We start from the raw sequence: 27,929 nt of genomic DNA on the forward strand, positions 1-27,929 counted from the left end.
ATCAAAATTCTGATTAATTAAATAATCGTCGATTAAACGATCCAATTGATAATTAAATAGAAGTAACCGAGTATTAGGTAAATCGCGGTTCACTTCTTTTCCACAGAGTAATAATTGATACCTTGACGAATAAAACGATGATCTAACTCTCTAATTGAGGATGAAGTCCTAGTTGTTGTTGGCTTCCTTCGTCTCGTCACTACTCCGGGGATCGGTCCTTCTCGATTTCCGTGGCACTATGTCTGGCGGTCACACTACTTCTCCCTTTTCTACTGCACGGCTCACCTATTTTAACCTAAAACTACCTCGTTCTATTCTCCCTTTAAGCCCGAAGATCGAGACGCGCCAGTGCTATGTCGAATAGTTATCGATATCCGGTGACTTACCGTATGCAACGGAAGTGTCGGAAAAGAGAGAGAGAGTGATCGAGACCGATTGAGAGAGAGGAAGACAGGGCGAACGTAGCATGAGCAACTAGCCGTGGAGTGAGAGTAGGGAGCAAGCGAGTGAGAAAGATTGAGAGAAAAAGTGAGACAGAGCGAACGTCGTATCACGAATAGTGCTATGGAGTGTGAGGTGGGAGAGAGCTATAGTGAGAAAGATTGAACAAGAGAGAGAGAGAATACGGGATATCGAGAAAGAATACACGCCCTATTGGTTGTGTATTCGTTTACTAGTTAATTATTAGAACTTTAGATGGTATTTCTGTCGCATAGCGTAATATTTACAATATTATTAGGAACTTATACAGTGAATAAACAGTAAGTGAATTTTATAAATAAAAACTTTGTGAAAAACTTTGTGAAAAAACTTTGTGAATAAATTTGTAATAAATTTGTAAGTTGTCCTGTATCAAGCAATTATTCGAAGTAAGTAATATATCTGTTATCTTTTTGTTTATTTACAATTTTTTATGATAATTGGTTTGAAGGTTAGGTAGTTTTAATATTTACAAATAACATGTGGTATTTCAACTTGCCACTTTGAATTCAACTTGCCATTTTGAATTCAAAAACAAAACTTAATTAATAATTTCTAATATTCGTCATTTGAGATTTCAATAAATCATTGTGCATAAAATACTAATAACAATATTTCATAAATTCTTTTGACGAAATTTTAATTTAAAAATTGGAATTTCTAGAGTTATCATTAATTTACAAAAATTTTGTATAAATTTAAATTGGATTAGGTATTTTTAATATTTACAAAAAATCACGAGGAATTTTAATTTAATATTCAACATCTGAGATTTGACTATATTATTTTTCAAACAATATAAAATAAATTTATTTTAATAATTCTCTTTAATTATTTTTATTATTAAATATTAATTTCAAATAACTTTTCATTTTCAGATTGCAATGCCAAAAATTGTGGTGCGAGAGTGTGAAACACTTAAAAATAAAATATCTATTAGACGGCCAGCTAAAACATCAACAGAACGTTCACGAGAATTTAGAGAGCGAAAAAAGGCTTTAAAAAATGCAGCTAGCCAAGAGTTGAATATCTCATCGTCCATCATTACAAAAACTACACCAAAAACTCCAGCAGAGCGTAGTCGTGACTACAGAGCTCGAAAAAGACAAAAATCTGAAGAAAATCAAGAGTCAAATGATTTGACGCGAATCACTGTTGAAGTTGAAGTACATCAAGAACAAGACAATTCTCAACCTTCGACTTCGACTTTACCAATTAAAAGAAAAAAAACTTCAACAGAACGTGTTCGTGAGTTTAGAGCAAGAAAAAAATCATTGACAAGCCTTTCAGAAAACATCATTGAAGATTTTCCAACATCATCAAATATTATTAATGCTAATAACAACAACAATAATAATAATAATAATAATAATAATAATAATAATAATAATAATAATAAACTACTCCTTGGCGAACTGATGGACAAGTCCATGCACAGCGTGTTCTTTAAACACGTGCGTGATCATGGCTTGTCCATCCAGCTGACGTTTTCCTTCTTAAAGTCAGCGGGCCTGATATCCGAGACTGAAGGGTTCATATTTGCCTGCCAAGATGGTGTCATTAACACTCTTGAGTACCGTAGCAAGGTGCTCCAGGTGCAGCTTCCGGACACGTCCTGTAGGAGGTGTAGACAACATCCGGAGACGCTTATGCACCTTTTGTCGGCATGTCCAGTGCTGGCGAGAGGTGCATATATCCAGCGTCACAATGCTGCCCTGAGAATACTGTACTACTATCTTCGTCATTGCTACGGTATTGACGTGACACCAGTGCTGCCTTATTTGCCAGGAGATATTCCCCAGGTTGTTGAGAATGACAGTTGCAAAATTTATTGGAACATGCCATTTGCAACAACCCGGCGGATAGATCACAACAAACCTGATATTGTGCTCTTCGACAAGGCCACTCATGACATTTATGTCATTGAGTTCTCGGCCCCGGCTGAATACAACATCTCAGCCAAAGAAGAGCACAAAAGACAAATATATCAGGATCTCCTGTTTGAAATTGGTAAACTTTACCCAGGTTACCGTGTCAAGCTTGTCGTCCTGATTGTTGGCGTCCTAGGAGGGATGAAGCAGTCTTTTGTATCCTGACTTGCCAAAGTTCCAGCTTGCTCATCAAAAGCTGAGTTCTTGGCAGTTAGGATGCAGAAGGCTGTTTTACTTGGTTCTCTCCGTCTCTTAAGGGAAATGACTTTGGCCTGCTGTGATCACTAACCGCCTTGTTGTGCGGAGTGGTCCAGCAGTAACGGACGGAGCTCAGGCTGGGCCCTCGGAGAATCGGACTCCGGGGATAACCCCCCTGAGCATTTAATAACAATAATAATAATAATAATAATAATAATAATAATAATAATAATAATAATAATAATAATAATAATAATAATAATAATAAGATGCTTGCTACGTGGCCTCCAAGCGGCGCATCACGGGAAACGCAGACCATAACATCAGGTCTGTAGGCGAACGACGTAGCCCGTGCAGTGGGCCAACTACCCACTGCATGGAAATAACTGAGTTACCACAAGATACCAACTCAGAAGTGCTCCCCACAACCGGTCCTTTTCGGATGAGGACCATTCATCAGGTGGGAGGAGCACGCCGAACCCGATGAATGATGACGACCCTGGCGCCTTAAGGACTTACTTTAAGTGGACGGAGGAACTGAGAGTCGATCTCTTGGTGTGCTACCAACGTAGCGAGCCGGGGGTGAGCGGCTATATGGCCCGGATGCACACTCTTTGGAGTGATATGCATCCGGAGCTAGCGCATTTTACGCCCAAACACCTGCGTAATTATGCCGCTCATCTTCGGCGAAATAGAAGATCGCTTGTGCCGGACAGAAGGCAGTCTAATAGACTTTCCTTTCCGGCGCAACTACACGAGCGACGCCGTTCCTCCTTGGACAACAACAATCCCTTTGTAGGACGGCAAGTAAGTATATCTAAAAAGATAACTTACTCCCAACAACAGCTTGACGCGGTAAACGAAGATCTCCGTGCAAACATCCTGGAGGATTCCACCCTGCTCACTGTGAGCCAGGTTGTGTATGGTGCAGCAGTTTCGGCTTTTCCGAGAGAGAGACAATGTCTCTCGATCGAAGCAAGGTTGAAACAGCGCATCTCACAACTTGGCTTGAAAATTGACATGTCCCGGAAACAGGTCTCCCGCATTCAGTGTGTGATTGAGTACGACACAACTCAAACACCATACACGCCCCGAATTCGGCGCATTGCTGCTGAACTTCGGTGGCGTCATCACACACTGAACAAGAGTACTCTTCATGTCATCAAGGAAGAGTGTCTTAATAAATTGCGGGCTCTAGTGGCTGCTAAAAAGTCATTAGAGAAAAGGCTGAAGCGGTTGGTCGACAACTCGTTGTTTCGATCCAGCCCTTCACGGTTTCTGACACCAAAGACCGATGTTACCGGGAATTATCCAACACCTGAGCGGGTGGAAGCTTTTTGGACTGAGTTGTATGGAGATCAACCAAACGTGAACGCCAACACTCCAGCTCTGCACGACTTCAAAGTATTCTGTCGGGAACACCGTCGACAGAATGCTGATGAAGAGAGCCCTGCAGTCAGTGTGGATGAAGTTCGTTCAGCTCTAAATGGCAGCAAAAATTGGGCTGCCCCGGGACCAGACGGCATTAATGTCTTTTGGTGGAAGAAGTTTACTTCTACCCACCTCCATCTGGCCCGCATATTTACATCATACATTAGAGCTGAAGATCCGATTCCGGACTGGCTTGTAGAAGGGCGAACCGTACTGATACCTAAAAAAGGTGACTTGTCTGACCCTAAGAATTTCAGGCCTATCACCTGCTTGAATGCGGTTTATAAAATTTTTACAAAAATTTTAAATAACCGTATCTTGCAGCAGATAGAGCCTGTATGGCAACAGATATATGAACAACGTGGCAGTAAAGAGGCCTGTCAGGTTGCAAGGAGAACCTGATTGTGGATCGATGCGTCTTACAAGATGCGATCTACTATCAACGCAACCTGTCAATGGCTTGGATTGACTATCGCAAGGCATTTGACTCAACTCCACATGAGTTGATTTTATATCTACTCAAATGCCTGGGAGTCAATCCCGAAATAGTGGAATGTATTCGGCGTACAATGCAGCTCTGGCGAACGCGATTTCACATTGGAAGTGGAAACGCATTGCACGTAACCGGAGTTGTAGAGTACAAACGAGGGGTCTTCCAAGGCGATTCCTTGAGCCCTCTGCTGTTTTGCATTTCACTGCTGCCTATATCTGTTGTTCTCCGTAAAACTCATGGGTACTCTGTGGGGCCTCCGGGTGATCGAAACTATTCGATTACCCATCTGCTTTACATGGATGATCTGAAGTTGTATAGCGCTGATAAAGATCATCTACAAGCGGCCCTCAACATCGTAGCAGAGTACACACGAGATGTCGGAATGTCTTTTGGGTTGGACAAGTGTGCGGTCGTACATCTGGCGAGGGGTAAGTGCTCTGATACTGGTGATGATGTCGAATTAGTGGATGGGAGCGTCTTAAGCCAATTAGACGCCGGGGAGTTGTATAGATATCTAAGAATGGAAGAGCACCGCATGCATGCGGTCTCTGAAGTCCGAACAACTCTCCAGAGCGAGTATGTTAGGAGACTCCGGAAAATTTGGTCCTCCGAACTTTCCGGCAAAAACAAAGTCTCAGCTACTAACATGCTCGCTGTCCCAGTCTTACTATACTCTTTCGGTGTCCTGAAATGGACCCGAAAGGATTTACGAGATCTCGACATCAAAACCCGTAAGATCATTAATATGAATCGGAGCATGCACCCCAATTCATCAGTCGCCAGATTATACCTCTCCCGGTCCATCGGTGGGAGAGGTTTGCAGAGTTTGGAGCGGCTTCACGACCGTTTGGTCCTGGGTTTAACTCACGAAGTTGTCAATTTCACTGCAGACGAGGATGACTTTCTTATGCAAATTGTACATAAACATGAAAATGCGCATAAGGGGTCATTCTTGTATAAGGCAGCAATATATGCGGCAAGAACCCTTGGTCTTGGAGAAATAAACGCTCTTATGGAACTCCGAAAGGAGGAATTTAAGAGCGTCATCAGGAACGCCGAGGAAAAACTACTCCTTGGCGAACTGATGGACAAGTCCATGCACAGCGTGTTCTTTAAACACGTGCGTGATCATGGCTTGTCCATCCAGCTGACGTTTTCCTTCTTAAAGTCAGCGGGCCTGATGTCCGAGACTGAAGGGTTCATATTTGCCTGCCAAGATGGTGTCATTAACACTCTTGAGTACCGTAGCAAGGTGCTCCAGGTGCAGCTTCCGGACACGTCCTGTAGGAGGTGTAGACAACATCCGGAGACGCTTATGCACCTTTTGTCGGCGGCATGTCCAGTGCTGGCGAGAGGTGCATATATCCAGCGTCACAATGCTGCCCTGAGAGTACTGTACTACTATCTTCGTCATTGCTACGGTATTGACGTGACACCAGTGCTGCCTTATTTGCCAGGAGATATTCCCCAGGTTGTTGAGAATGACAGTTGCAAAATTTATTGGAACATGCCATTTGCAACAACCCGGCGGATAGATCACAACAAACCTGATATTGTGCTCTTCGACAAGGCCACTCGTGACATTTATGTCATTGAGTTCTCGGCCCCGGCTGAATACAACATCTCAGCCAAAGAAGAGCACAAAAGACAAATATATCAGGATCTCCTGTTTGAAATTGGCAAACTTTACCCAGGTTACCGTGTCAAGCTTGTCGTCCTGATTGTTGGCGTCCTAGGAGGGATGAAACAGTCTTTTGTATCCTCACTTGCCAAAGTTCCAGCTTGCTCATCAAAAGCTGAGTTCTTGGCAGTTAGGATGCAGAAGGCTGTTTTACTTGGTTCTCTCCGTCTCTTAAGGGAAATGACTTTGGCCTGCTGTGATCACTAACCGCCTTGTTGTGCGGAGTGGTCCAGCAGTAACGGATGGAGCTCAGGCTGGGCCCTCGGAGAATCGGACTCCGGGGATAACCCCCCTGAGCATTTAATAACAAAATAATAATAATAATAATAATAATAATAATAATAATAATAATAATAATAATAAGCGGTGCTTGTTACGTGGCCTCCTAGTGGCGCACCGCGGGAAACGCAGACCGCAATATCTGGTCTGTAGGCTAACAACGTAACCGGAGCAACGGGCCAACTACCCGTTGCACCGTAATATCTGAGTTCCAAAACAGTATAATCTCAGAAGTGCTCCCCACAACCGGTCCTCTTCGGATGAGGACCAGTCATCAGGTGGGAGGAGCACACCGGACCCGATGACTTATGACGACCCCGGCGCTTATAGGATTAAGTTTAAGTGGACGGAGGAGCTTCGCGCCGATCTCTTGGTGTGCTGGCAGAACAGCGAGCCGGAGGTATCAGGGTATATGGCCCGGATGCACACACTTTGGTGTGGCATGCATCCGGAGCACAGACATTTTACGCCCAAACACCTGCGTAATTACGCCTCATACCTTCGGCATATTCGACGATCGCTGCTGCCAAATAGAAGGCAGTCTAATCGGCCTTCATTTCCAGCACCGCTACACCAAGAACGGCACCGTTTCTCCGAGGACAACGACAACCTCTTTACAGGTCGACAAGTGAGCATCTCCAAAAAGATGACTCACTCAAAACAACAGCTCGACACGGTGAACGAAGATCTCCCCACACAGCTTCAAGAGGACTCCACTCTGCTCACTGTCAACCAAGCTGTCTACGGTGCCGCGGCTTCGCTTCTGCCGATAGAGAGAAGACATTCTCTCTCCTTCGAGGCGAAGTTGAAGCTGCGCATCGCTCAACTTGGACACAAAATTGACATTTCTCGGAAACAAGTCTCCCGCATTCAGTGTGTGATAGAGTATGTTAGTACTCAAAGACCGTACACGCCAAAGTTCGTCGCCTGGCGGCAGAACTTCGAAGGCGACATCACACACTGAACAAGAGTACTCTTCTTGTCATCAAAGAAGAGTCTCTTAACAGGTTGCGGGCTCTGGTGGCTTCCAAAAAGTCATTAGAGAAAAGGCTGAAGCGGTTGATCGACAACTCTTTGTTTCGATCCAACCCTTCACGCTTTCTGTCACCTAAGACCGCTGTTCCCGAGAATTATCCATCATCTGAGCGAGTGGAAGCCTTTTGGAGTGAATTGTACGGAGATCAACCAAACGTCAACCCGGATACTCCAGCTCTGCACGACTTCGAGGCATTCTGTCGAGAACACCGACGGCAGGATATCGCCGAAGAGAGCCCTGCAGTCAGTGTGCAAGAGGTTCGTAAAGCCCTGAATGGCAGCAAGTACTGGGCTGCCCCGGGTCCAGATGGCATAAACATCTTCTGGTGGAAGAAATTTTCTTCTACACATGCTCATCTGGCCCGGATTTTTACATCATACATTCAGGGCGACGAACCAATTCCAGACTGGCTGGTAGAAGGGCGAACCGTACTCATCCCTAAAAAGGGTGACTTGTCCGACCCAAAGAACTACAGGCCTATCACTTGCTTGAATGCGGTTTACAAGATTTTTACAAAAATCTTAAATAACCGTATCTTGCAGGAGATAGAGCCTGTGTGGCAACAGATATACGAACAACGTGGCAGTAAACAGGACGTGTCCGGAAGCTGCGCCTGGAGCACCTTGCTACGGTATTCGAGAGTGTTGATAACACCATCTTGGCAGGCAAATATAAATCCTTCGGTCTCGGACATCAGGCCAGCTGACTTCAAGAAGGAGAATGTCAGCTGGGTGGACAAGCCATGGTTACGGACGTGTTTGAAATACACGCTGTGCATGGACTTGTCCATGTGTTCACCGAGGAGTTTTTTTTCCTCGGCTATCCTGACGACGCTCTTGAACTCCTTTTTCGGGAGTTCAATGAGAGCGTTTATTTCTCCGAGACCTAAGGTATTTGCCGCGTAGATTGCTGCCTTATACAAGAACGACCCCTTCCGCGCATTTTCATGACTATGAACAAATTGCATCAGGAAGTCGTCCTCGTCTGCTGTGAAATTGAAAATGCGCGGAAGGGGTCGTTCTTGTATAAGGCAGCAATCTACGCGGCAAATACCTTAGGTCTCGGAGAAATAAACGCTCTCATTGAACTCCCGAAAAAGGAGTTCAAGAGCGTCGTCAGGATAGCCGAGGAAAAAAAACTCCTCGGTGAACACATGGACAAGTCCATGCACAGCGTGTATTTCAAACACGTCCGTAACCATGGCTTGTCCACCCAGCTGACATTCTCCTTCTTGAAGTCAGCTGGCCTGATGTCCGAGACCGAAGGATTTATATTTGCCTGCCAAGATGGTGTTATCAACACTCTCGAATACCGTAGCAAGGTGCTCCAGGCGCAGCTTCCGGACACGTCCTGTCGGACGTGTAAACAAGATCCGGAGACGCTGATGCACCTTTTGTCGGCATGTCCTGTGCTGGCAAGAGGTGCCTACATACAGCGTCACAATGCTGCCCTGCGAGTACTCTATTATCATCTCAGATATAGCTGCGGTATCGATGAGACACCAGTGCTGCCTTATCTGCCAGGAGATATTCCGCAAGTTGTTGAGAATGACAGTTCCAAAATTTATTGGAACATACCATTCGCAACAACCCGGCGGATTGACCACAACAAACCTGATATTGTGCTCTTTGACAAGGCTACTCGTGACATTTATGTCATTGAGTTTTCGGCCCCAGCCGAATACAATATCTCGGCCAAAGAAGAGCACAAACACCAGATATATCAGGATCTCCTGTTTGAAATTGGCAAACTGTACCCAGGTTACCGTGTCAAGCTCGTCGTTTTGGTTGTCGGCGTCCTTGGAGGGATGAAACAGTCTTTTGTGTCTTCACTTGCGAAGATACCGGCTTGCAGTTCAGCAGCCGTGTCTCTAGCAGTGCGGATGCAAAAGGCTGTCATTTTGGGATGCCTGCGTCTACTTAGGCAAATGAATTTGGCCTGCTGCACTCACTAACCGCCTTGTTGTGTGGAGTGGTGCAGCAGTAATGGATGGCGCTCAGGCTGGGCCCTCGGAGAGTCGGACTCCGGGGAAAACCCCCCTGAGCAATTAATAACAAATAATAATAATAATAATAATAATAACAATAATGGTGATAATAATAATAATAATAATAATGGTGATAATAATATTATTATTAATAATAATAATAATAATATTAATAATAATAATATCGATGATGAGAATCATGTCAATATTACAAATAATACGAGACGTATTCAAGATAATGATTTACGAGTACCTTATCCTACTTTTCACAGGCATCAAAATGCTCACAAGGAATTTAAGGAAAAATTTATCAATAACTCGTTTGGGCATGTTTGCTCAGTATGTGAGAGATTGTGGTTTAAAGAAGATTTAAAATATGCATCTATTCAACACCAAGAGATATTAAATATAATTCTTCCTCATGTATCAAACGACAAAATTGCTTTATGCAACACATGTCTTAACGCATTAAACAAAAATAACATTCCAATAATGGCTGTATATAATGGGTTCAAATATCCACTGTTTCCAAGTCATTTACCACCACTAGATATTTTATCTGAAAGATTAATTTCACCTCGTATACCTTTCATGCAGATCAGAAGATTAAGACATGTCAACGGTCAATATGGAATTTTAGGGCAAATCATTAATGTGCCTGTTGATGTTGATACAATGATTAAAAGTCTACCACGAAACGTAGATGATGATTATTGTATTAATGTACATATCAAGCGAAAACAAATTCATAAATCAAGCTATTTGCAGGGCATAATTAATAAACGCACAATAAAAACCTGGCTACAATTTTTATTATCTACACCACTTTATACTATGTATGAAATTACAATGGATCAGTCATTTTTTGACAATAATTCAATTTCAACGGAAATTCCTTTAGAAGATATTAGTGAACATATACCTATTGAAGAAAGTCTAACTGCTCAACAACATACACTGTCATGGGATGAGGAACAATATCTTTGTATTGCACCTGGAGAACAAAATGTTCCACGGAGCTTACTGTTCGATGAACATGCAGAAGAGCTTTCATTTCCGTCAATTTATTTGGGTGAATTTCGGAGATTTAGAGAAGGAATTAAAGCAACACCATTCATGATGGCATCAAGTGAATTACGAAGATCTGATCGACGAGCTGTGACACCGCATCATCTTTTATATGTAGCAATGAAAATTATGAGATTGAGAGTTCGGGATTCCCTGACGATTGCTTTTAAACATGTTGGTAAAAATACAACGGTCACTCGACAACAAATTGAAGACGAACATTACATCAATAATTGTATTGAAACAAATCTTGCTTTTTTACGATCAATTCCGAATTCAACATGGTATTGGTCGAATCGTAAAAAAGATCTTTTTGCTATGATAAGGCAACTAGGTAAACCAACGATTTTTTTAACATTAAGTGCAAATGAAATTGGTTGGACAGATCTAATACAAATATTATATACATTGAAACATAGTGGAGTTGAAATTTCGAAATTTCGAAAAATTCGAAAAAAAGATGCTGGACATGTTGCGGCGAATAATATAAGTCGAACTGCCATACCAATCGGTAGACGATCATCAACAATACCACTAAATAACAATAAAACAATAAATGTGAAAAGGTCCCATTTGCCATTAGTTTGTGCTTGTGCAACAACAATTCACAAGTCTCAAGGAAGTACGTACTCCGAAATTGTCTACGAATATGATAAAAAACAGTCACAATCATTGGTATATGTTGCATTGTCTCGTGTCACAACTATCGAAGGACTACGGATTACTACAAGAAACAATGATTTGACCTTTTACTATGGACGAAGACCATCAACAACAATGATACATTTACGAGATGAATTTAGAAGACTTTCATTAAATTGTGTAAAAACGGTTGATAGTGACATGCTATATTTCATACGACAAGAACAGGGATTAACTGTATATACTCTTAATTGTCAAAGTCTTCGAAGTCATTCTCAAGACATTAAAAAATCAAATTATACAAGAATCTAACATCATACTTTTATCTGAAACTTGGATAAATAACTCTGAAGAAATAAGTCTAATTAATTTTGACTGTATTGTTAAATTTAAACGACCGAACGTTCGAGCAGGTGGAGTGGGTATTTATTTCAATAAAAAAAACAATACGACAAATATTGTTACGCCAAACGTTACAATGACAGCAATTAATTCATCATCACAGCAACTAGTATCAATATCAATTGGTGACATTTGCATGGTGGAATGTCAAACTCTTCATGGAAGAAAAATAATTTTCGCTGCTGTATACATATCAATTAATCAAAAATTGAAGATATAATTAGTTTCTTGCATCACCAATTACTTCCATACAGCCACGGAGGTGCTGCTATTCTCGGTAATGAGAATGATAAAATACCACTTGTTTTGGGTGGTGACTTTAACATTAATTTTGCAGTTGATGATTCCAAACCATTAATTAACTTTCTAGAAGAAAAATTTAGTCTACAGCTAAATAATAATCCAAACACACCAACTACAAATTCAGGAACGACAATAGATGCTATTTTTACAAGATATTTAGATAATGTTGAAACACGAACTTATGTTGCATATTTTACCTATCATAATGCTTTAATCACAATAATACCAATACAAACAACGTCAAACAATGTAATTATTGAAGAAATAAATTGAAAAAATTAAATTTATAATTTACATTAATTTTCAACACTTTTTTTATATTAATGACAATTAAATTCCTAACCTATCTTCCTTTTTCCCTTCCTCTTAATCTTGGAAATTTAAAGTTTTAGATTTGTATAAATATAAACAAGATTTATAAATTAGTTCGCCAAAGAAGTTTCACTTCTGACATGTGTACTTTATACGCACGCATGTTTTTTTTTTTATAATTACCACCCGAGACTTAAGCTTATATAGGCCAGCAGAAAATAATGACAGTGAAAAGACTCATTTTCTAATGAATTTCAAGTTTTTGACTGAAATTATTTTGTAAATTTCTTTGAACTTTACGAGGCAAAAAATCATTCGATACTTTTTCGGAGAGATTATTTTGTTCTCTACTTACCACCTAAGAGTTAAGGTTCAATAGGTCAGCAGAACAAAATGAAATTGAAAATCCCTGTTTTTTCCCCTCCAGGCATGAAGCGTCAGCTTTAGCCCCGCTGCGCTAAACGAAGTTTCCGCTTTACGCCTTCGTCGGGGAAGAAAATAGTATACACTCCCTGATTCAGAAAGATGATTTGAAATGATTACCTCCATGTTAATTGTATATCTATATTAGGGTGCTATTTTTTTCCAACCATTTTTTTTTTCGGTCTCATCGTGAATTTTATTGCAAGTACCCAAAAAAAAAAATACCCTGAAAGTTTGGGCCCTTAATATTAAATATTAAGACCTCGATCCAGGCGTTTGAAGATTTCCCCTTAAAAAAATACAGAAACGTTGGCTTTTTCATGTTTAAATTTCTATAGCTCAGTGGCATTTCATAGTATCACTTCGACCATGGACGGGTTTTTTTCAGAATTGAATGCTTTACAAAAGTGTCCATTGCGGCTAAGTCGTAACTCGAACCGGCGAGGTAGTACAGGTCTCTAAACTTGATTTTTCCATGAAATTCGCGTTTTTTCGTAGTTATCTCGTGAATAACAAGAGCTACGGAAAAAATGCGAACAATAAACTCTTAGTAAATTTAATTTCCTACAAAAAAGGTCTTAAGCATCAAATCGCTAAAATCAATATCTCCGGAGATATTTAAGGATAAAGTTTTTGTAATTTACAATTTTTATCGAAAATCATGTCAAATTATAAAAAATATATTTTTTTTATTATTTATCACTACTTTCTTAACTAATTACTTTTTTTTTGAAAATGGAATGATAAAAAAATATAAATAGTTGGAAATATGTTAGTATTGAATGTAAAACAAAATGTTTTACATTTATAGATAAATTGACAGGTTAGAAATTTTTGTAATTTATAAGATTACGTTAGCAAAAATTAAAATATGTAACGAGAAGAAAGAGGTGAAATGTACGTAAGTAATCTAGTACTGATCATTCCTTTTGTTTACTCTAATACCCCACTCCTTTCAGCGCAACAATCAGACTTTGGCTTGACCTTGATTGAGCTTACTTAATTTACCGCTTAATTATAGCGCTTTCTTTAATCTCTACTACTTAACACTGGCGTCGCGGGAGTACTAAACAAAGCTTTGTGTACACTAACCTCATAGCGTCGATTATTTGTAGTCAACGTTGCATTACGTATTTCAGTTCAACATTATCATTATTAACAATGTCTGAACAAATTGGTGAAAAAATTTACAATTATTTAATCGGATTTGAAATAAAGACAATTAATAATAATAAATTACCCTTATATCGCGACGTATTGAGCTTGTTTATGTACAAACATCATTCTTTGAAACAAACTATTCGAAATAGTTCATCAGATGTTCTCAGTGAGGTTAATGCTGTTTGGGCCGGCTTTTTGATTCTGACTATTCGTCCTCAGCACAGTTAGAAAAAGCTAGAAAAGCTCTATGCCGAGTATATGATCATTAAAAAACATCGACACAGAGCAAACAAATCAAAAGCTGAACAAGCCAATGTCAAAAAGTTTTGCGAAAAACTTGATAAATTGTTTGATATTTCTAATTGTGCTGCCGTGAAAAACTTGCCAGAAGGAGTTAGAAACTCTTTATTCGAGAGTCAAAGTAAGAATTGTAATAAATGTTTACCAGTAGCCTATGCTTCACCAGAAATGATTTCTGATAATCAGTCAGCTATGGAACAAGATGTAGTTGATGAAGATAACATCAACACTGAGATAGAAACAGGTTAGTTTTTAAATATCAACTTGGGGTTTTCTCATTAATAAAAAAAATTATAAATACTTCAAAAAATTGGTAATTGTTCAGAATCGCGGTTATGCATATTTTTAAATATTCGATTTTTGATGGAATTTAAGAAAAAAATTAAATAATCGGTCAAAGAAAATTGATTTCATGTTCAAAAAACGGTGGAGCCGTAATTTTAAACAATTGCCAAAATATTTTTCATTTTTAAAGATCTTTTCTGACTTGTTTTTAACTATTATGTTTAACAATTAAGTTCTAAAAATTTTCCATTTCAGGTTTCAAACTATCTCAACAAACAGTCTCGACGAGTTTATCCAGTAACGTTTCGAGTTCTAGTGAATTAAAACGAACTTGCTCTGATTTTGAATATGAAATTCCTGCTCCGAAGATGAAAAAGCTTAACATTTTGACTTCTGAACTCGTATCAGCGCTTGATCGCACTCAAACCAGCGATAGAAATGCGATGTTTATTATAGTAGCTGTTATTAAAAGTATGGGTCTCGATGTCGAGAAACATCATTAAAGTTACTCCTCAATTCGTAATGCGCGCATTTTAAAACGTGAAGAAATTGTTGATACCATAAAGAAGAAGAAAGAAGATGACGAATCTCTTGTAGTTCACTGGGATGGTAAGAAACTTCCTACAGGACATGGCACATTGAAAGCAGAACGACTGGCAATACATATTTCTGGAACACATACTTCAAAAATTCTAGAAGCTCCGTTTCTTTCTGATGGCACTGGATCGAGTCAAGCTTCAGCCATATTCAACCCATTAACTGAATGGGATCTTTGTGATCAAATCAAAGCGATGTGTTTCGATACAACTAGTTCAAATACTGGTAAATTTTTATTTTGTCTAAGTAATTTTACTGATTAATGTTTTTGTAATTTTTTAATCCGAGAATATAGTTTTAACCATTATAAAAAGCTTTTTTCGATTTTGCGTTTTCTATTCTAATAAACAAATTATGCTTCAATTTCAAAAAGCTAATAGCTGAGTCAAGTCTTCCAAAATGATTTACAAATATTTGCTAAGTTTTTTTTTTTTTGTTTATGTAATGTTTCAAATGTGTCCGGCAAATTAAAGCAACAAAGATTTTTGATAACAAAAGCTTTTATGAATAAACAATTTAACAAATTCAATTTTAGATTTCGTTGTTTAATTTAAATTTAATAATAAAAATAAATATTCAGGTGATGTAAATGGCGCTTGTGCTATATTTGAAAAAATGATTGGTCGTGATTTGTTGTATCTAGCTTGTCGCCATCATACATCGGAATTAATGTTGAAAAATGTGGCAGAAGTAGCTTGGCCAGTTACGAATGGTCCATCTGTACCGATTTTCAAAAGATTTCGAGATCATTGGACAAAGATTGATACATCAGTGTACGAAATTGGCATCAATGACGAACTTATAGCAAATATTTTAAACGATAAAAAACAAGATATACTGGATTTCATTGAAGATCATAATTTTACGGATTTTCAAATTTTCAAGAAAGCCTCAGATCACACGTTTGTTGACCTCGGCTTCGCCGAGGCGAAGCCGACAATTGCATGTGCTCTAAGACATTTCTTACTTTTCTTCCCTAGGGGTGTAATATACTATTTCCCCACTCAAGCCCAAAAAAATTTGTAACAATATTTTTCCCGGAACTAAGTCCTAAAACCGGAGGCAGAGATGCCGTCCGGGTAGAGTAATGTACGCTCGCCCTGAAAACGAATAAATAGGCCCGATGACCCTCAGGCTGGGTTAGTGCACGGTTTGGGCGCCAGATAATTTTACCTAAAATTACCTAAATTATTAATCAGGGGCCGCGCCAAGCGATCAATCAGTGATTTAGGTTCTCCTATGACGACGGAACATCGAGAAAAGGAACGCAATGTAGATAATTTCGTAAAGGGAGCGGTCTCGTGCGCCCATGAACCATAGATATTCCCCTTGCTATCGGAAAACGAAAAAGGAAAATCAGATAGGATAGGCAAGCGAGCACAAAGAATCAGTCACAGTAATTATTTATAGAAGTAGGTAGAGAAGTATGAAACAATCAGAGAGGAATTTCTGAATATAAAATTTATTTAATTAAAGGCCTAAGAGGTATAGATTACTGAGATCCTCCGAGGGCCAACTTAATCGTATATTCAATTAACAAAATAAATCCTTTATGGAATTCTTGATTTACTTATAATCTTCTTTATTTTTATTATTATTTATTAATTTCAGCCTGACGGCCTCGAAATTGAACTTGGTTCCTTACATTAGTTTTACAATGTACTTTGTGCTTATATACTAATATCTTTACTATTTATTACTGTTATTAGAAAACTTGAGTGTCCATTGATTCTTAGTTTTATCTTAAACTTATTACCTGAAAATTTTATTAATTAAATAAAATAAAATAAAATAAAATAAACTCAATTAAATTAATTAAATCAAGTTAAATTAAATTAAATCAAATGAAATTAAGTTAAGTTAAACCTATGGTTTGACCAGATAGCAATAGAGATAATGGTAATATAATATAATCTTTTATAATATAATCTTAATCGGTGTCAATAAATATATATAATCTAACAGTATTGATAATAGATCACATATATGAAGTTTGGCTGACATTAACTTGAGTTATTAGCTTATTTATCTATTAATTGACTATTCTTTCATTCTTTTGGTTATAGATTCATTTTAAGACTAATTGTTTATCTTTTAATTTTTCTTTTTGCTTTATCAATCTTTTTTAGCCACTCCACTATCACTTTTTCACCTGTGTGAGACAAAATCTCCTCTGTTGACAATTCCAGTCCTTCAATTGCACTACAGTCTTTACTCCAATGCTCGAAAGCATCTTCACCTTCTCCACATAATGAACATGTTTTCTCTTCGTCGGGCAACCAATACTTATTCGCATTTTCAAAGCTTCCGCATCTGGCTCGCGCTAAAAGCTTTTGATCGCCTACCCTCGTCCATACTTCAAGGTATCTTGGTAACTCACTTGTCACAACATTCTTATATTTGCAATTGTACCTTGATGAGTCGATCTTGCTGATTTGTAGCTGGGACTGTACTTCTCTTCCTCTATTTTTTAGGGTGGCTCCAACATTTGATCCTTCAGCACTTAGCTCTTCTATTCCTTCTTGACTGTATCCACAGTTGTTCAAGAATGCTTGTCTTTCTAATAACCTTTCCTTATTACCTTTACCTTTTCTTCTTTCCTGAATACATTCTTTTACAATACCTACTTCTCTTGAACTTAGAATACGTTCTTCATAGTCTATCGCTCTTTTTGCGAATTTGAGCTGCATTTTTTCCCTCTTTGTTTCTTCAAAAAGAATGTGATCAGGCGTACATCTATCCAAACCTAGAGTCCACTTGAGATACTTTTTCTGGATTCTTTTTAACTCCAAAATTTCTGCCCATCCCCAGATTTCTGCGCCGTAAGACATAATCCCTCCGACCAAACTGTCAAAAATTTTAGCTCTTCTATTAAAATTATTTCTGAATAATCTCTCTCCAATTCCCCACGTATGCCTCATTGCAATATTTGCTTTTTTCACCAGGTTTTTTACGTGTTCTCTCATCTTCCCGCTGCTTGTAAAGTGATAACCCAGATAAGTGAATTCTTTTACTTCTTCGATGGGAAGACCTTTCCACAACCAGTCCGCTTTTCATCTTCTACCACCTCCTTTCTTGAATACCATGATTTTAGACTTATCTTCGTTTAATATCAACTTTTTCTTCATCAGGTACTTTTCCAGCCTCTTCATCATCTCCTTCATCTCCCCTTCGCTAGTTGCCAGCATTGCGAGATCGTCCGCATAGGACAAGCTCCAAAATTTTTCTTTCGCAACTACCACTCCGCCTATTTGTCCTTTCTTCAGTTCTTCTTCGAGATCAGCTATGAGAATTGTGAAAAGCGTCGAGCTTAACGGGCAGCCTTGTCTGACTCCCACTTTCGTCCAGAACACCTCTGTTATCCTGTCTCCAATTTTCACTCTGTTTCTGGTTTCTTTATATATTTCTTTTGTTCTTTCTATCAGACGTCTTCTCACACCTGCTTTTTCCATCGCTCTCCACAATTCCGTCCTCTCGACTGTGTCAAATGCAGCTCTCAAATCTACGAAAAACGAATACAGTTTGCCTTTTTCTTTACTCAACTCTTTTTCTATCACGTGGTTTAAGATGTATATGTTGTCAATTGTTCCTCGACCTTTTCTGAATCCAGCTTGGGTGTCTGGTAATATTTTCTTGTCTTCTATGTCTTTTGAAATTCTGGCGTTCAGTACTGATGCATATATTTTGTATCCTGTGGGCAGTAAGCTTATTCCTCGGTAATTGTTTACCATATTCTTATCGCCTTTTTTATATAATGGGGTAATTATAGCTTCCTTCCAGTCTTCCGGGAATCCTTCTCCGTTCCATATTTTTTTTACAAGTTTACACAGCTTCTGCTCCGTTCGTCCTTGCATGTAAGTCCAGGCTTCGTTGGGGATGCCATCAATTTCTGGTGCCTTGCTTTTCTTTAACTTTTTGATTTGCTTTCTTATTTCATCGTCTGATAGCTCCTCTTCAACTTCTTCTTCTCTTTCTTGACTCCAGTCTCCTATTATTCTCTCGCTTTCACCTTTTAGATGTTTTATAAAGTGTTCTCTCCATTCTTCTGTCTTGATTTCTTCGCTTGGCTGATCTCTTGACTTTCTCTCTTTATTTATGAACTTCCATATTTCCTTTTCTGAACGTGCAGCTTTAATTTCTTCCATCACCTCATCAGCTCTTATTTTCTCTTTTTCTTTACATAATTTTCTTAGCTCTTTTCTTGCTACTAGGTATTCTTCTTTTACTGTTTTACCTAGCTTCCACTTTTTTAATAAACTTTTTACTTGCCGCTTTTTCTTACTGCATTCTTTATTCCACCATTTTCTGTATCCTATTTTGTTTTCCTTGATTTTAATTGTCTTCTTTGTCATTCCCTCATGCATGGTCTTTTTTATTTCGTTCCAGTTTTTCTCAACTTCTAGCTCCACGTACTCTTTCTCTCCGGTATAAATCTGGAAGACTCTCTTGCTTTCGTCATCCCATTTTATAATTTCTCGCTCAGCCTTTTGCTCATTGGTTATGTTATTGTTCACCTTTTGGTTCACTATGCAGTATATCGGCATATGGTCAGACTCAACCCTTTCTAAAACTTTGAATTTTTCTATCCGCTCCAATCCTTCCGTATTAACTATAATATAATCAATTACTGAATGACCAATGCCAGCCACGAAAGTGTATTCACCTTCATTATCTCCTTCGACGTTTCCATTAAGCATATGCCAACTTTGTTCACTAATTACTTCTAACAACTGATTTCCTTCAAAGTTTACTATTTTTTCTTTAGATTCTCGCGGTTTATCTTCGTTTCCGTCCACCAAACTTCCTTTGCTTCCTGTCCTCGCGTTATAGTCTCCACCAATTAAAACTTTAATACCGCTGGTCTCATCACTGCTTTCGCTTATTCTATTTATTAAGTTTTTTATTTTATTTTTACAGTAAATTGTCCACACTTGCCACTTTTCACCTTCTAAACTAATTGACCTACACATTGCACCATCAAGGTCTAACTTTTGACCGTCATCTTCTATAATCTTACTCTTGATACCTGTGATGATTCCGCCGCTTGCTCTACCTTTTTTTTTATCTCTTATTGCGTATTGACAACACCATTTGTACCCTTTCGGCAAGTATCTTTTCATTTTCATCCATGTCTTTTCTTCAACCCAGGTTTCGGTCAGACCCACCACATCAAATTGCTCTAAAAATTCCCAGAAGTTTTTATCTTTATTCATTGCACCTGCCACATTCCAAAACACCATTTCGCACTTCCTTGTCTTTTTCATCGTCGGCTGATCTACTGAAAAGGATTTTCCCGGTTTGCTAACCTGTTTAAATCCTCCCATCTGTGCCATTTACTGTCAATACACAACTTTCGGTATCCAATTTTTACTCTTTTACCTGCTTCCTTCTCTTTTTTCGCTATATCTCTCAGTTGATTCTGGATCTCTCTTTCTCTATGTGTCAAATCGTTGTCGATGTAAATCTTGTTGTCACCCAGTCTGCTTTTGCTTTTCATTATTTCAAGCTTTTCTTCCCAGTTGCTTATTGTGGCAATTATGACACCTTTTTCGCGTCCTTGTTTGAATGCTTTATTTATTCCAGCTTCGACTCCCAGTTTTTCTTTTATAAACGTTTTAACCGCTTCTTTTATATCACGTTCTTCTGTTTGAAGGCCTCTGATTACTATATTATTTCTTTTCTTTTTCTTTTTTTTTCTTGGGAATCTATCATTCTTTGCATCCTTGACATTTCTTCTTCAATCACTTTTCTCTTCTGCTCAATCTGTTCTTCTTCTTGCTGTAATTGCGCTCTTCTTTTGATTACCCAATCTGTGTCAGCAGTTCCGCCATCTGAGACTTCCATCTTCTTTAACCTTTCGTCCAGGCCTTCTAACTTTCCATAGATGTCTTCTTTTTCTTCTTTCCACCTTTCATCTTTCTTCTGGATGTCTTCCCTGATTTTCTCGATATCCTCCTTTAAATCTTTCTGATTATCTGCCACAATCCCTTTGATTTCTCTAATTTCTCGAAGTACAGTTTCGATGCCACTGTTGATGCTACTACCACTTTCTATGTTACCTTGTTTAGTTGGCTGATGGCTGGTCATGTAGCCTTTTAACGTAGAATTTTTCGTGGAACGCGTTTTATTGTCTACTGGGGATTTTTCCACCATTTTACTTTAATTTAATTTAAATTTACCGCTAAATTCACTGTTTTACCCTGTGCCGCTAACAACAGTCTGCTTTTTTTTTTTTTAGTTTACCAAACTAACCTAAAACTTTGCTTGTCGTTTCTTTTAATTATTATCTAATTATTTCTGATTAGCCTATCAAACTTATTATTTATTCTGAATTAATTAATTTTTATTTACCGGATTTTCTTTAGCATTTATCTTATTTACTTTTTATTACAATGAAAATATTATTAAAATAGATCACACTATATTTTACATGCACACAGCGCCCCGTCTCGCAACCCTTATAATCTTCTTTATGATTTAATTAACAATTGTGGAGCGCTACGCAATAACGACAATCGTAGTATAAATAACGAAGTTGGCAACAACCAAAATTTAACAACATGAAATATAAATCAAAGTATGTAATAACAATTATAATAATAAATCACATCAATTGTTAATCATGCTCGGAGCGATAATCTCCGAGACAATTTATTTTATAGCAATTTCTTAGCGCTGATATTCTTGAACCAGGTAAAATTGATAAATATTTGTTGAGTAATAAATGAGAAAATTAAGCAACAATGACATTCAAGATATTAATTATAATGATCGACATCCGCTAGTGTCAATTGTAGTCAACACCTGAATAGAACGGATGTATTAATAACAATGCATAGAAATAATAATCATATTATTCTTAAACGAAATACAATTTTCCTTTTACGCAAATGCGCAATAATCGACATGAGTCACGGGATGCACGTGGGATGCCAACCGCCGCGAGATTACCTTGAGAGGTTACCCTTAGCAAGCAACAAATTAACCCACATTCAATTCAAATTTAACTTAATTTCGGTAGTGAATTATTCAACAAAAATTCACCACGTGGCAAAATGGCGGCCTCTCACTGAAACCAGCGCCGGTTCGCGCCCGGGAGGTTCTCAATAATCTTCCCCGGTGGAATAATACTAAAGGACTTACCAAAACGAAGCCAGTAAATTAGTAATGAGTTTCCTCAAAAATTAATCAGTCGCAACTGGTCAACAATGGCAAAATATTCGAAAATGATCGACTTAAACACACTGGTGCTTGCACGTGCTGTTTTCACCCGTGACTGCCTGTGTATATTTTTGCCGGCAGCATGCTGCCAGCTGGAGCTATCGAGCCGCCCTCATGATGGACATTCCGTCGCCTCAGGTCGCCCGCGGTGCTATTTGAAAATTCCAATTTCCACCACAATTGAGAAATCTTCTCGCCGGGACGTGAATCGGACCGGTATTCGCAAGTAACAGGGCTTCCGATAATAAATATAGACATTATTCAAATAATTAATTAGCCGTCGAGAGTTAAATGCAAGTTCTTTGTAAAATAAATTTGAGCCGAGCGTCAGGTTCATCTCCTCCGGACTGGGAGCCTTGGGTATTCTCAGGCTCGTCGGCCGCTCGCTCGGGCCCCGTCCGGTCAAAATGAAATCATAAACTTAAAATAAAATACATCGAACTTTCTGTAATGAATCTTGCATTGCACTCTCGCAGACTTTAATCGGCGGCGGGCATCTCAGCTGCATCCCGGACTGGTAATAAAATGAATCAAATAATATAACGTAAAACTAAATAACTTAACTATACTAGGTTTTTATTTTGCTCGGGAGGTGCCGCCACCTGGCGGAGCCCCCCGACACCAATGTGTTTAAGTCCGGCGGGAAATGCCACAGTGAATAAACACTGTGACAAATTTACTGTATGATCTCGGTCAATAACTTCAATTTTCCGGAAAATTAAGGTTCTAAATGGTCATACCATTTGGTTGACTGATTGAAGCTTAACTCCTAGCTGGCAATTATACCCTAGTTAAAAAAAGTATTAAGAACAATGAAAACGAAATTGAAAATAATTATTTTTATGTGATCTGAGGCTTTTTTATTTACTTCACGAGGAGTGTATACTATTTTTTTCCTCGACGACGGCGTAAAGTAGAAACTTTGTTTAGCGCAGCGGGGCTCAAGTTGACGCTTTACACCCTGAGGGGAAAAAATAATTTTATGCTATTTTGTAGAGAGTATTTCTTTCTATAAATACCGGAATCAATTGAGCCTAAAACAGAAAGTTTAAAAAACTTAAAATTCAATTATCCATTAAAATGCACGTTTTCAAATTAAAGTTTTTCATATTAGTTTTGTTTTCGATGTCAGGTTATGTTTTTTAAGTTCACGTATTCTGTTGCCAACCTCACTTTTATATTGACACATTCTATGTTTAAAATATAGTATCAGTTTAAGCCCTTGAACTTGCTCGCGATCGTTATTTTGCTTGTGATTATTGTTTTAGATTTGCTTTATTTTTAAGTTTAATTGTTGGCCCCAACTTCCAGGCCGTGCTCATCATTATTGTAAAAATTCTCAATTCGCAATAACATTTGATGAGTAATTGTTCTCCCTATACAAAAAATATTAAGTATTTCAGTCTTTAGATGTTCCAGAAACATTAATTCTACACTATACCTACCTAATTTCGATTCAGGTGTTGAAAGTAGACCCTTTTCTTTAACCAACTTTTTTGCTACCCTTGTTAAATGTCGTGATGTATTCATAGTTTCACAAAGACGTTTCCACTCCATTTGTCAGGTAAAAATGTTCAAATTTGTAGTTTTAAAGACTTTTCCGTTTCTTTATCATTGAATTTGTCATGCAGCATTTTAAATTAAGGAGCGAAAATTCTCACCATCGTCGTCGATCGATCCTTCATCGGCAGCTGAGAGCAAAATTTTTTTCAAGCTGTCAGAGATCTGATTTATTTTATTATTCAAAAATTGATAATCATCTAATTTTTTTTGATGGAATCGGCGATTGATTCAACAGTCGCAATGTATCGTTCATAACGGGTAATTAAGTTTCAGCACTAACTTGGGATGCCGAGCTCGATTGTGAATTTTTGGATTCGCTATTGAACGACAAGGAACCTTATAAAAACAATGAAATATGTAGTTTCTGGGAATGTATTTAAGTAATGTATGAATAATTTTAAAAAACTTACGGAATGATAAGGATAACAGGAGATCCATGGCGGTTGTGTTACTATCACTGTCAGCACCATCATTGTTCTCATTGTTATCACTAAAATCATCTTCATGGTCACTTGCATCAATATTAGGATCATCACTAGTATTTGTTTGTTTCTTTACGGATTTTGAAGCTTTTTTTCGACACGAACTTAATAAAAATCTTCCAATCAATTTAGATTAATAGAAGAAACCAATTAGCTTTTCAAATAACACCGAATCAAAATAGTCTTCATAAACTATAACAATTATTTGTTTATTCAGCTAATGTAATATCAACAATCTTTCGCTAGACACTTGATCGCACAATAGATTTACAGAAATTTACAGGTTATATATTTAACGGTACGAAAAAACCGTTTTCATAAATCGATACTCACTAGCGTATAGTTTCTAATATACTGACTATAGGTAAGTCTATAATTGTCCTCCCCTAGTTTATCGACCTTACTGATAGGTTAAAATTTGAATCTTGGTGATGATATTCGTAAATCAAATCTGTAAATTGAGGATTACATCATAAAATCGTTAAATTATATTTATTTTATGATAGTAATAAGGTTTACAGAAAAAAAATTTTTTTTTTCATTTTTGAAAATTTGACAATTTTTTTTTAAATAATAAAAAAAATACAAAAAAAAATCAGCCTACTCCGAGATTAGCGAGGATAGTTGTCAAAATAATTGAAGTTTTTTTTTAAGGAAAAAAAAATAAAAGAAAATCATGGACTTCGAAAAAATGACGATTTTACTAAAAAAAAACCGATTATTTTATATAATTGATCATGTTAATTTTTTTCGTGTATTTTTTCAAGAAGTTCATTTAATAATGAAAACTAAAAAAAAAAAAAAGGTACCCAAAAGTAAATTTCTAAAAAAGTTATGGCAAGTTAAAAATAAAAAAGGCATTTTTTTGAAAAATTCGTAACTTTCTTTGGGTTGGACAAAAAAATTAGAAAAAATTCCCAAAAATATTTTTCAAAGGGTAGAAAAGGATGATGAAGTTTCAGCTAAATTTAAAGGGGTCGAGTTCAAAAGTGGTGGATTTGGCATGGAATACCTCGTATATATGGGGTAGTTAGTCGCAAATAAAAAATGATATTAATGAAATTAGCGAAATAGAAATTTCACCAAATATAAATTCAGTCATTTATAAAATAGCGAAAAACAAAAATTTGTGGCTACGTGAATTTAGCAAATTCTTACTAAAGGAATTATATTTTGTTCTATTTTTCAGATAACAAAAGACATTTAGAACAAAAAAAATCACAATTGTAGCAGTGAGAAATTGAGTAGATGACTCTTCGGATGATGCTGGAGATTATTTACTTAAGGGGTTATATCCACTTGTGATTTTCAAAAAATCGATTTTTTTTTCATTTTTTGAATGTACATATTCAAGAATATTCTCTGAAAATTTCAAATCGATCCGACAATTAGTTTCGGAGATATGAGCGTATTAGTAAGAACGTCTCCGAGCGTTCGAAAGTAGGCGGAGCACGAGCCGGAGTAGCAGCTGTTTCTGGTAGCTTCTACCCTTTTGTTCTCGACTTATATTGTGTTTGGGACCCTAATATAATAATACAAAAGATCTAGTTTATACCTGAAACCTATGTTGAGGAATTTTAGGTTAAAAATATGTGAACTCATCAGTTCGAAGTGATCTTTCACGTGGACAAGTTGTATTTCTCAGTGTGTATAGTTTAATTAATTAAAGTAAAAAATGTCTCGTAAAATTAGCAGAGAAACCAGCATGATAATTGTCCTATATAAGCCTTGGGAACTTTGCCCAGCTATAAACATGATTATGAGGCCTTACCACCTGATGTTGCAACAGCTATTTTTCCAATTTACGAAGATCTAAGTAACAAAAAATTATTGGAACGATGCGTTGGTGGTTTTACCCAGAACAGTAATGAAAGTTATAATCAGCTGATATGGAAAATAACTCCAAAAATTATTCCAGCTGGCTCTAAAATTGTGAAAATAGCTGTAAACATTGCAGCCGGAGTCTTTAACGAAGATAAAACATCTCTTCTTTATTATATAAGTGCTATGGGATTATCACTTGGACCCAATGCTCATTCCTACGTGAGTAAAGAGGACGCAGAGCGCATCTCAATTTCGGACGCAAGAGCGCCAGGGTCGACGCGCGAGGGGAGAATGGCTCGTAGACAACAACAACTAAACATTTTGGAGGCAAACGACGAAGCAGAGGGTTCCTCTTATGGTGCTGGAATAGATGACACGATGTAAGTTGAAAAAAAAAATTTTTAATTTAGTGTAAATCGTTCCCGAAACTTTAAACGCGTTTATCTCAAAACCGTGTTTTCAGAGTCGGTGAACAAAATTTCTCCGAAACCGCTAAACCGATCGGTTTGAAATTTTCACACGACTTACTCAGATATATTTTTCAGGTAATGATCGAAGGAATAAGGTTTTGGATCCGCAAGTCTGGTGGTTCAATAACAGATTCTAAGAGATCCGAAAGTTCAATCGCTCCTAGTATACCTTCGAGACTGTTAGGTCTTGGGAAAGTCGCTCTGATAAAGCTTCTGGCATTACTGGAAATACGGATTTTTCAACAAATAAAACGAATAAATCCAATGATAGTAAAGTTCACAGCCAAGATAACTCGGTCTACAGCGCTGATATGAGTTCAGGTGAATCTGAGATTGTTGATAAAGAAACAGCTGTCATTAAAAATAAACAAAAGCTTAATAAACAAGACTTTGTATTTGATCAATCAATAAAAAAGAAACAAGTCTGTTATAACCAAAAAACTGATTCAAGATATTCAGAAAATAATCTATCTGAGAATACCAGAACAATTGACTCATTTTTTGCTCCAAGTAATAATGATACAGCTTTCAATCCTGAAAGTAGTCGCTTTATCAAAGAGCAAAAAAATAATTCAAAAGATGACAATTTTAAAAGTTTAATAAAAAACGTTTCATCATCTTTAGAAACCATCATTTCTCCTAATGTTAATGATTTGACTGTTCCAGTTTCAAAATTTGTACCGAATGATGATGCAACACCTAAACGTAAAATTCTATCCAAGCAATAATTTTGCATTTGTCGCAAAGAATTAGTCATTAAGTTTGCTAGAAATCTCGAAAATCATCAGAAAGATAATTCTGATGTTCGATAATTTCTTAAATTACCTTAAGAAGTCAAATACGCTTGGACAAAATGGCAGTCATACTAATGTAACGAACGAATTAATTAAAATCATGAAAACTCCTCAAACACGTAAACCAAGTACCTATTTTATAACCCAGCATGAAAACGTAAACAATTTTATGGGTTCTCTAACGAAATCAGGCGTTGCCTTTCTAAAATTCTTGGAAAGACTGGGCCCGATCGCAATAACGATAACACCATATTGTTACAGTTTCATAACCGGAACAAACTTTGAAAAGTGATCGGATCTATCTTTTAGATCGCATCATCATATGGGACAAATCATAAAAAAGACCGAATTTTTGATCAACTAATCAGTCCAAGTTTACTCTCAGTAATGCCCAGTTTCAAGTTTTGTTCTGTTGGCCCAGTACTTGTACTCCGGTTCCTCGCTGTTAGAAAAGACCCTTCTGGTTTACCTGGTACACCCTGATCCGGTCAAAAAGTTACCATAAACCTGAAAACATCCAATTTATTGTGGCCCGACTCTAAACCCAGATATTGAATTATCTGCAA

The 27,929-nt window shown here is 37.5% G+C and overlaps 2 protein-coding genes across 3 annotated transcripts in view; one reads left to right on the top strand and one right to left on the bottom strand.

Annotated features, from left to right (window-relative positions):
• The window catches only part of Nmdar2 (glutamate ionotropic receptor NMDA type subunit 2), a 786,854-nt gene that overhangs the window by 632,617 nt on the left and 126,308 nt on the right, over nucleotides 1-27,929 (bottom strand). The window lies entirely within an intron of this gene.
• On the top strand, nucleotides 565-11,538 carry LOC141524025 (uncharacterized). Its single transcript, XM_074237668.1, has 3 exons — nucleotides 565-576; nucleotides 1,359-1,728; nucleotides 9,752-11,538. Exons 1-3 carry the CDS (start codon nucleotides 565-567, stop codon nucleotides 11,536-11,538), a joined length of 2,169 nt encoding a protein of 722 aa, XP_074093769.1.

Source organism: Cotesia typhae, unplaced genomic scaffold (genome assembly GCF_013202065.1).
Source record: "Cotesia typhae breed Kobodo isofemale line unplaced genomic scaffold, CoteBio_Ctyphae contig_22, whole genome shotgun sequence".
In the NCBI taxonomy this organism is placed as follows: Eukaryota; Metazoa; Arthropoda; class Insecta; order Hymenoptera; family Braconidae; genus Cotesia; species Cotesia typhae.

Bases quoted from the DNA above. Each gene is read 5' to 3' on its own strand.
- LOC141524025 (XM_074237668.1), top strand. The intron at 1,729-9,751 runs GTGAGTTTAGAG...GACGTATTCAAG, and splicing joins AACTTCAACAGAACGTGTTC to ATAATGATTTACGAGTACCT.